General features: G+C 40.4%; 1 protein-coding gene across 1 annotated transcript; it reads right to left on the reverse strand.

Moving 5' to 3' along the window:
• Positions 1-742: 742 nt before the first annotated feature.
• Positions 743-1,300, reverse strand: LOC107486955 (uncharacterized). The gene has a single exon (XM_016107542.1). It carries the CDS (start codon positions 1,298-1,300, stop codon positions 743-745), a length of 558 nt encoding a protein of 185 aa, XP_015963028.1.
• Positions 1,301-9,482: the final 8,182 nt, after the last annotated feature.

A 9,482-nucleotide genomic window follows, 5' to 3' on the forward strand; every position in this document is an offset into this window, starting at 1 on the left:
AGCATCACTAGCTTGACATTTTTTTTCTTTATCAGGGAGGTTGATAGTGTTTCAAGTCTTCTCCTCTGGCAGTAGACCTATATCCATTGGTTGTATCAATGATCTCTACATGTTCCAAGGAGAGAACTCTGTTGATGGTGAAGACTTTAGGTAATTGAGATGGTACAGTGGGGAGATCAGGGGGGATGTCTGGGAAATAAGCTGAGATTACTTTATCCCCTGGAGAGAAGTCCTCTGTAGGGATCTTCCTGTTCCTCCACCTCCTTGGTACCTTCTTCTTTGTTCCTTGTGATGTTGTCTTGCTCTTTGTGACCTTCTCCTCTAAGGAAATATTGTTGCTGGTCTCATATAATTCTGGTGGTTTAGGTTCCTCATGATTTTCTTTGAGCTGTGGCACTTGCTGTTTGCCTTGTTCCTCAATCAATGGGATTCCCAGATGTGCTGGTTGTGCTTCAGTGCTTGTTTCTTCCTTTAGTATCTCACATTGATCTTTCCTTGGTTCATTATTCTCTTGATCTATTTCTTGTGAGCGTTTGAAAACATTGAAGGTGAGCTGTTCATCATGGATCCTCAGAATTAGCTCTCCTCGCTCCACATTTATGAGTGCTCTGGCTGTAGCTAGGAATGGTCTTCCCAATATGATTGGGTGAGTGTGACTCTCTTCCATGTCCAATATGACAAAGTCTGTTGGGAGGAAGTATTTCCCAACCTTTACCAACACGTTTTCCACCACTCCTATTGCTTATTTTTGAGTTTTGTCAGCCAGCCTGATGACTACATCTGTGGGCATTATCTCATTGATTTGTAGCCTCTTCATAAGGGATAAGGGCATTAAGTTGATGCTTGCTCCCAAATTGCAGAGTCCTTTATCAAACATGGTTTCTCCTTTGGCATAGGGAATGTAGAAACTCCCTGGGTCCTTTCTTTTTGTAGGCAACTCTGGTTGAATGAGAGCACTGCACTCCTTATTCATCACTATAGTTTGGCCTCCCTTGAGTGAGCTTTTCCTGGGAAGCAGCTCCTTTATATACTTGATGTATGTCGGCGTTTGTTGGAGGGTCTTGATGAATGGTATGTTTACATGGAGGGATGCAAACAAATTAAGAAACCTTGAGTATATTCTCTTCTCCACAGCATCATTGAGTAATTGGGGAAAGTGTGCATAGAGTCTTAGCAACTCCTGTTGTGAGATTTTGGGTTCTTGGTGATCTTTTTCTTGCTTCGCTGCTGAGGTATCTTCAGGTTGTTCTGACAGCTTGTTTGGCTCGTCCTTGGTCTCCTGATCACTTATAATGACCATCTTGCAATCTTCCCATCTTACTTTCTTTGTTTCTCCTCTCGGATTTTTCTCCGTATCACTTGGGAATCCATCTGTAGGTTTGGGAATCTACTCAGAGAGATAACCTACTTGAGATTATAACCTCTTGATGGTGTCTCCCTGGTTCTTAAAGTTGGCTCGCACTTCCTCCTTGAACACCTTGTTGTCTTGAATCTCTTTGCATATGCTTTCAAGTAAGTTCTCAATCCTTGAGAGTCTATCACCAGAAGGTGATGGTGAGTTGAGATTGGAGGGATGAGAATGGGTAGGTTGGCTTTGGTATAGGTGTTGAGAGGGGTTATTATGTGAGTGTTGATATGGTCTAGGTGTGGCATGTTGGTGAGGTATGTTGCTGGGATTTGGACGTCTTTGATCTTGGCCTTGGTCTTGTTGATTTTCCCATCCAAAGTTGGGATGATTTCTCCATCCAGAGTTGTAAGTTGTGGAGTATGGATCATGGACTTGTCTAGGTGAGTTTCCCACATAGTTGGCTTGCTCCCAATCACCTTCTTCTCCTATGTTTACTCCTTCTTGAGTTGGTGATGAGGTGATGGCTGCTGCAACTTGGTTCTCTTCCACCTTCTTGGTAAGATCTGCTAGCTGCTTGATGATTATCTTGTTTTGGGCTAACAGTGCATCCATGTGGTTCAGCTCCATTACTCCTCTAGTGTTACTTTTTTCAAAGGCATAGAAGTAGTCATTCTCAGCAACTGTTTCAATGACATCTATGGCTTCTTCAATGGTTTTTTTTGTTTAAAGAACCTCCTGATGAATGATCTACAGCCTTCTTTGACTCATAGGAAAGACCTTCATAGAAGATGTGAAGTTGAACCCACTCATTAAACATCTCTGGTGGGCATCTCCTTGTCAAGTCTTTGAATCTCTCCCATGCTTCATAAAGTGTCTCTCCATCTTGCTGTCTGAACATCTGCACTTCAGTTCTTAGCCTATTGATCCTTTGAGGGGGGTAAAACCTTGCCAAAAACTTGTTCACTACCTCTTCCCAATTAGTCAAGCTCTCCTTTGGAAAGGATTCAAGCCACTTGGATGCCTTGTCCCTGAGTGAAAAGGGGAACAAGAGCAACCTATAGACATCAGGGTGGACTCCATTGGACTTTACCGTGTCACAAATCCTCAAGAAGGTGGTCAAGTGTTGGTTAGAGTCTTCTTGAGCACCTCCTCCAAATGAGCAATTATTTTGCACCAAAGTGATGAGCTGGGGTTTTAGCTCGAAATTGTTGGCATGTATAGTGGGTTTCTGAATGCTGCTCCCACAGTTTCCAGGATTAGGATTGATATAGGATCCTAAAACCCTCCTTTCTTGCCCAGCACGGTTGGCATGGCCTTGATTATGAGCCTCCTCTTCATGGTTGTTCTCCAAATTCTTTTCCATGTTGGGTTCGAAGTACTCTTCCTCTTCTTCAGCACTTACTACTCTTTTTCCTCTTGCTTCCCTCCTTAATCTAAGGAAGGTCTTCTCAGGTTCAGAATCAAAGGAAGTTGAAGCCCCGCTTCTTCTCCCTGTCATACAATCAACAAGGCACAAGCAAGGAAATAAATGCAGAAACTATTCTTGTTAAAAAAAATGTTGTTAGTGTGAGTGATGCAATATATCAAACAGTTAGTGGGTGAGTGAAAAAGATTGTAAACAACTGGAATAAAAGGGTTAAAGGGATGGGAAGAAAAACAACTGAAACTGAAAGTAAATTGCTCAAACAAAAATTTAAATCAGCAGAATGAAAAATGCTCAATCTAGTTATCCTCCAACTTAATCATTGTTGATACAAAATCAATCCCCGGCAACGGTGCCATAAACTTGATGCACGGAAAATTCGTCTCGCAACAAATTTCCTTTGGCAAGTGTACCGAGTTGTCGTCAAGTAAAAACTCACTATAGAGTGAGGTCGAATCCCATAGAGATTGATTGATCAAGCAACTTTAATTAGAGGAATGTTCTAGTTGAGCGAATTAGAATTTGATTTTAGATTTATAGAAAATTAAATAGCAGAAAAAGTAAATAGCAGAAAAAGTAAATACCAGAAATAAAGAGCTGAATGTAAATGGCATAAAGTAAATTGCAGAATCTTAAATGGGAATGGGGAAAATGCTCATAAAAGTAAATGGCAGAAATTAAAGAGAATGGGTAAGATCAGAAATGGGGAGTTCATTGGGCCTAGGAGATGTTGCATTCTCCGGATCGAATTCATTTTCATCTCTTCCTCAATCAATGCATTCATTGATCTCCTTGGCAATCTTAAGCGATTGAATTCCAATTCCTTGGTAATCCAATCTCTCAAATCTTGATCAATAGTCAATTCCTTGGTCAATTGCTCATGAGAAGAGATGAAGTATGGTCACTAATTATACCACATGCATTCCCAAATCAAGTACTGGTAGGATTATAGTCACATATCCATCCAAACCCAATTTGGTCCAACATGAGAAAGCATTTCTAGCATGATCTCTTCATTCCTCTTCCAAGGTTCCGAAGAGATCCAAGTATGAATAGCTTATTTTCCAAGATAACTACCCAATTGGATGAAGATTGAAAGCTTTCTAGTAAAATCAAGAGAAAAGATAGAAGAAGAAGAATGAAAACTAATATCGATCCATCAAATTGCAACAGAGCTCCCTAAAGTTTCCCAAAAAGCTCCCATCTAATTCAAAGCTACTCCTATATATACTACTCTTCTGATCTTCTAATTGGCTCTTCAAATCTTGGGTGTAGGCCTCTGGATCTTGAGTTTGAAGCAGTTATCCTCTTTATTGGGCTTAGCTTTGCTTGCAGAGAGAAAATGTGAAGTAGGCAGGGACTTTGGCTTAGGACGTTAGTGGTGTCAACCTTAAGTGAAAGTGGGGGTTCGAGAACGTTAGTGACAATCACCTTTTTCACTAACGTTCCTAACCCAAGTATGATCACGTTAACTTCAATGTTAGTGGCACTAACGTGACCACTAACGTTGCCTCTTGGTCCTTCGCACACGTTATTGGGACCTACCTTTCCCAATAACGTGGAGAGTCACCCCTTCTCCCTTCGTTAGAATCCACGTTAACTAGGTTAACGTGGCTTCTAACGTAGTAATGCCAATCCTTTGAGAACGTTAGTGACACTTACCTTTGTCACTAACGTTCCAATGTGCCCCTACTTCCCACGTTAAAGTCCACGTTAACTAGGTTAACATGGCTTCTAACATAGTAATGCTAGCCATCTCTAACGTTAGTGACAAAGGTGAGTGTCACTAACGTTGGCTCATTATCTCTTTATCCACGTTAGCTTCCACGTTAACTAAGTTAACGTGGGAGTTAACGTTGCTCATGGTGGCTCTTGGTGGTTCACCCCAACGTTAGTGACAAAGGTAAGTGTCACTAACGTTGGCGATCAATTGCTCTCTCCACGTTAGTTTCCACGTTAACTAAGTTAACGTGGGAGTTAACGTGGCTCATGGAGGCTTGGCTTTTCTTTTGCTCCTTTAACGTTAGAGTCCACGTTAACTAAGTTAACGTGGCAACTAACGTGGCCAATTATGAGCTTGGTCCAACGTTAGTGACAAAAGAGAGTGTCACTAACGTTGGCCTTGTTTCTTCTTCCACGTTAGAGTTCACGTTAACTTAGTTAACGTGACTCTCAACGTAGGCTATGATGGCTTCGAGGGCGTTATTGGCGATTACCTTTCTCATTAACATTGCAAGCTAGCTCCCATTCCACGTTAGAGGTAACGTTAGTTAGACTAACGTGGCTACTAACGTGGTTCTTCTTTGCATCCTTTGTCTTGAAATCAAGCAACAAAGTGCATCAAAGTTCTAGTCCAAGTCATGAGTCATGCATCATCCAATTTGTCATATAATTCATGCAAAATTCTCATGAAATCATGTAAAGTGCACAATGTAAGCTTGAATCAAGATGTAAGTGAAAATCCACCCAAAACTAGTTTATTTCTTAAGAAAATGCATGAAACTACCCTAAAAACAGTAAAGAAAGGTCAGTGAAATTGGCCAAAATGCCCTGGCATCAATGTACACCTCTGAGAGAAATCCTGTGAGTAATGGGACGCCTCAGAGGAAGGAAGTTCTTGAAATTGATACTCTGAATGCCATATTGGCTCAGAAAAAAATGTTGACTAAGCAAGTTAACATGATTTCTCAGAGTCTGAATGGATGGCAAAATGCATCCAACAGTACTAAAGAGGCATCTTCTGAAGAAGAAGCTTATGATCCTGAGAACCCTATAATGGCAAAGGTGAATTACATAGGTGAACCCTATGGAAACACCTATAATTCCTCATGGAGAAATCATCCAAATTTCTCATGGAAGGATCAACAAAAGCCTCAACAAGGCTTTAATAATGGTGGAAGAAACAGGTTTAGCAATAGCAAGCCTTTTCCATCATCTTCTCAGCAACAGACAGAGAATTCTGAGCAGAGCCCCTCTAGCTTAGCAAATATAGTCTCTCATCTATCTAAGGCCACTTTAAGTTTCATGAATGAAATAAGGTCCTCCATTAGAAATTTGGAGGCACAAGTGGGTCAGCTGAGTAAGAAAATCACTGAAACTCCTCCTAGTACTCTCCCAAGCAATACAGAAGAGAATCCAAAAAGAGAGTGCAAGGCCATTGTTATAATCAAAATGGCCGAATCCAAAGAGGAAGGGGAGGACGTGAATCCCAATGAGGAAGACCTCATGGGACGTCTCCCAGACAGAAAGGAGTTCCCTATTGAAGACCTAAAGGAATCTGAGGCTCATATAGAGACCATAGAGATTCCATTAAACTTCCTTCTGCCATTCATGAGCTCTGAGAACTATTCTTCCTCTGAAAAGGATGAAGATATAACTGAAGAGCAAGTTGCTCAATATCTAGGAGCCATCATAAAGCTGAATGCCATGTTGTTTGGTAATGAGACTGGAAAAGATGAACCTCCCTTGCTCATTAGTGAACTAGATACATGGGTTTAGCAAACTCTACCTCAAAAGAAACAAGATCTTGGTAAATTCTTAATATCCTGTACCATAGGCACCATGACCTTTGAGAAGGCTCTGTGTGACCTAGGGTTAGGTATAAATCTTATGCCACTCTTTGTAATGGAGAAGCTGGGGATCTTTGAGGTACAAGTTGTAAGAATCTCATTAGAGATGGCAGACTGGTGTGGATTTTATAACCCACACTTACTAACCGGCAAGTGCACCGGGTAGTACCAAGTAATACCTTATGTGAGTAAGGGTCGATCCCACGAGGATTGATGGATTAAGCAACAATGATTGATTGATTGGCTTAGTTAGGCAAGCAGAAATTGGTTTTGAGATGTTCAAAAGGTTTAAGTTCGAATTTAAAATATCAAAAGTATAGACAATAAAAATAAAATATGGATAAACAGTTAAGGCTTCAGAGTTATCTATTTTCTCGGATTAACTTTTCTTACTAACTATTTTAATTATGTAGGATTTAATTTATGGCAAACTATATGTGACTAGATCCTAATTCCTTAGACCTTCCTAGTCTCCTCTAAAATTCATTAATTGCCAATTCCTTGGTCAATTAATTCCAATTATACGGTACATGATCAAATTTCAGTTTGCATGCCACAAAAACTCTAATTACCCAAAGAATAAAAGGATTATATGTCACGTATCCCATTAAATCCAGGTAATTAGAATTTAGGAGAATATGTTTTCAAGCTGTTGTTCAAGTATAGAGCTTTTCCAAGTTATACAAGAACTCAAATAGAAAAAGGGTCATACTTTCGTTCCACCCAAATTCATAAGATAAAGAATGAAAATAATTCTTAAATATAAATCCAAAACATAAATTAAAATAGAAAAAGTAATAAAATCAATCCATACAAATAGACAGAGCTCCTAACCTTAACAGTAGAGGTTTAGTTGCTCATGGAATGTAGAATGTAAATTTGTATAGAATTCCCTAATGGAATCCCCCTAATCTAATGTAATGTCCCTAATAGAAGAGAAGTCTCCCCTTTTTATAACTAATCCTAATTAATTTAAAATCTAATTATCTAAAAATAAAAATAATATCTTTTCCTAAATGATAAGATTTGAATTTAAATTCGAATTAATTAACAGATTTTCAGTTGATGGGTGGGGACCACTTGCTTTGGCCATTCTGCAGCTTCTAATCTGTGTTTTCTGGGCTGGAAAGTGGGTCAAAACAGCCCAGAAATCACCCCCAGCATTTTTTGTATTATTGCAGATCACGTATGTGACGTGTCTGCGTCGTCCACGCGCTCGCGTCATTTGTGCAGATTCCAGTCCACGCGTTCGCGTCAGGCACGCGATCGCGTCATTGCGATTTCTCCATTCCGCGCGGTTGCGTGAGCCATGCGTCCGCGTCGGTCTTCGCTGGTCATCTCTTTGGTTTCTTCTTTTTCTCTGTAGAAACTTTATCAAATCCCTCCGAATGCTACCTAAAATGAATAAAATTGCACAAAACTCAAAATAGCATCCATAGTGGCTAAAATATAATTAATTCTAAATTACACTCAACAAATTAGATGCAAATTCACTAGGAAAAGATAGACAAGATGCTCACGCATCACAGACAAGTCAATAAAACAAGCTCATAGATTGGTAGAGGACGTGTTGGTAAAGGTTAAAAGCCTTTACATCCCTGCTGATTTCATAATCTTAGACACTGGGAAGGATGAGAATGAATCCATTATTCTTGGAAGACCCTTCCTAGCCACAACAGGAGTTGTGATTGATATTGATAGAGAAGAGTTAGTCCTTCAATTGAATGGGGACTACCTTGTGTTTAAAGCTCAAGGATCTTCCTCTGCAACCATAGAAAAGAGGCACGATAAGCTTCTTTCAATACAAAGTCAAACAAATACCCCACAATCAAACTCTAAGTTTGGTGTTGGGAGGCCACAACCAAACTCTAAGTTTGGTGTTGAACCTCCACATTTAAACTCTAAGTTTGGGATTGGGAGGTCCCAACAATGCTCTGAACATCTGTGAAGCTCCATGAGAGCTCACTATCAAGCTATTGACATTAAAGAAGCGCTTATTGGGAGGCAACCCAATTTTTATTTATCTATATTTCTATTGTTCTTTTATGTTTTATTAGGTTTATGATTATGTGGAGTTACAAAATAATTGCGAAAATTAAAAACAGAATCAAAAACAGCAGAAGAAACAGCACACCCTGGAGGAAGAGCTTACTAGCGTTTAAACGCCAGTAAGGAGCATCTGACTGGCGTTTAACGCCAGAACAGAGCATGAAGCTGGCGTTGAATGCCAGAAACAGGCAGCAGTCTGGCGTTTAAATGCCAGGATTGCACCTTGAGGAAAGCTGGCATTAAACGCCAGAAAGAAGCAGCAAAGTGGCGTTTAACGCCAAAAACAAGCATAGAGCTGGCGTTTAACGCCAGAAACAGGCATTAGTCTGGAGTTAAATGCCAGGATTGCATACAGAGGGTGTTTTACATGCCTAAAGGGTGCAAGAATGAGAAATCCTTGACACCTCAGGATCTGTGGACCCCACAGGATCACCTCAGGATCTGTGGACCCCACAGAATCCCTACCTACCTTCTCCCTCTCTCTCACACCTTTTCATAACACTCTTCCCTAAACATCATTCACCAATCACCTCAATCACTCTTCCCCATCACCTCTTCACCGCTCACATCCATCCTCTCTTCCCCATAAACCCCACCTACCTTCAAATTCAAAATCTCTTTCCCACCCAAACCCTCCCTACATAACTGAACCATAAACCCCTCTCCCACCACTATATAAACCCCTCCACACTTCTTCATTTTTACACAACACCACCATCTCTTCTACCCTTTGGCCAAAACCTACAACACTCTCCCTCTCCTCCATCCCTTCTTCTTCTTCATCTATTCTTTCTTCTTTTGCTCGAGGACGAGCAACATTCTAAGTTTGGTGTGGTAAAAGCATAGCTTTTTTTTTCCACAACCATTGATGGCACCTAAGGCCAAAGAAACCTCAAGAAAGAGAAAAGGGAAGACAATTACTTCCACCTCTGAGTCAAGGGAGATGGAGAGATTCATCTCAAAAGCCCATCAAGACCACTTCTATGAAGTTGTGGCCAAGAATAAGGTGATCCTTGAGGTCCCTTTCATGCTCAAGAAAAATGAGTATCTGGAGATCCAACATGAGATCCAAAGAAGAGGTTGGAAAGTTTTT

The sequence above is a fragment of the Arachis duranensis genome, chromosome 1 (genome assembly GCF_000817695.3).
Source record: "Arachis duranensis cultivar V14167 chromosome 1, aradu.V14167.gnm2.J7QH, whole genome shotgun sequence".
Classification (NCBI taxonomy): domain Eukaryota; kingdom Viridiplantae; phylum Streptophyta; class Magnoliopsida; order Fabales; family Fabaceae; genus Arachis; species Arachis duranensis.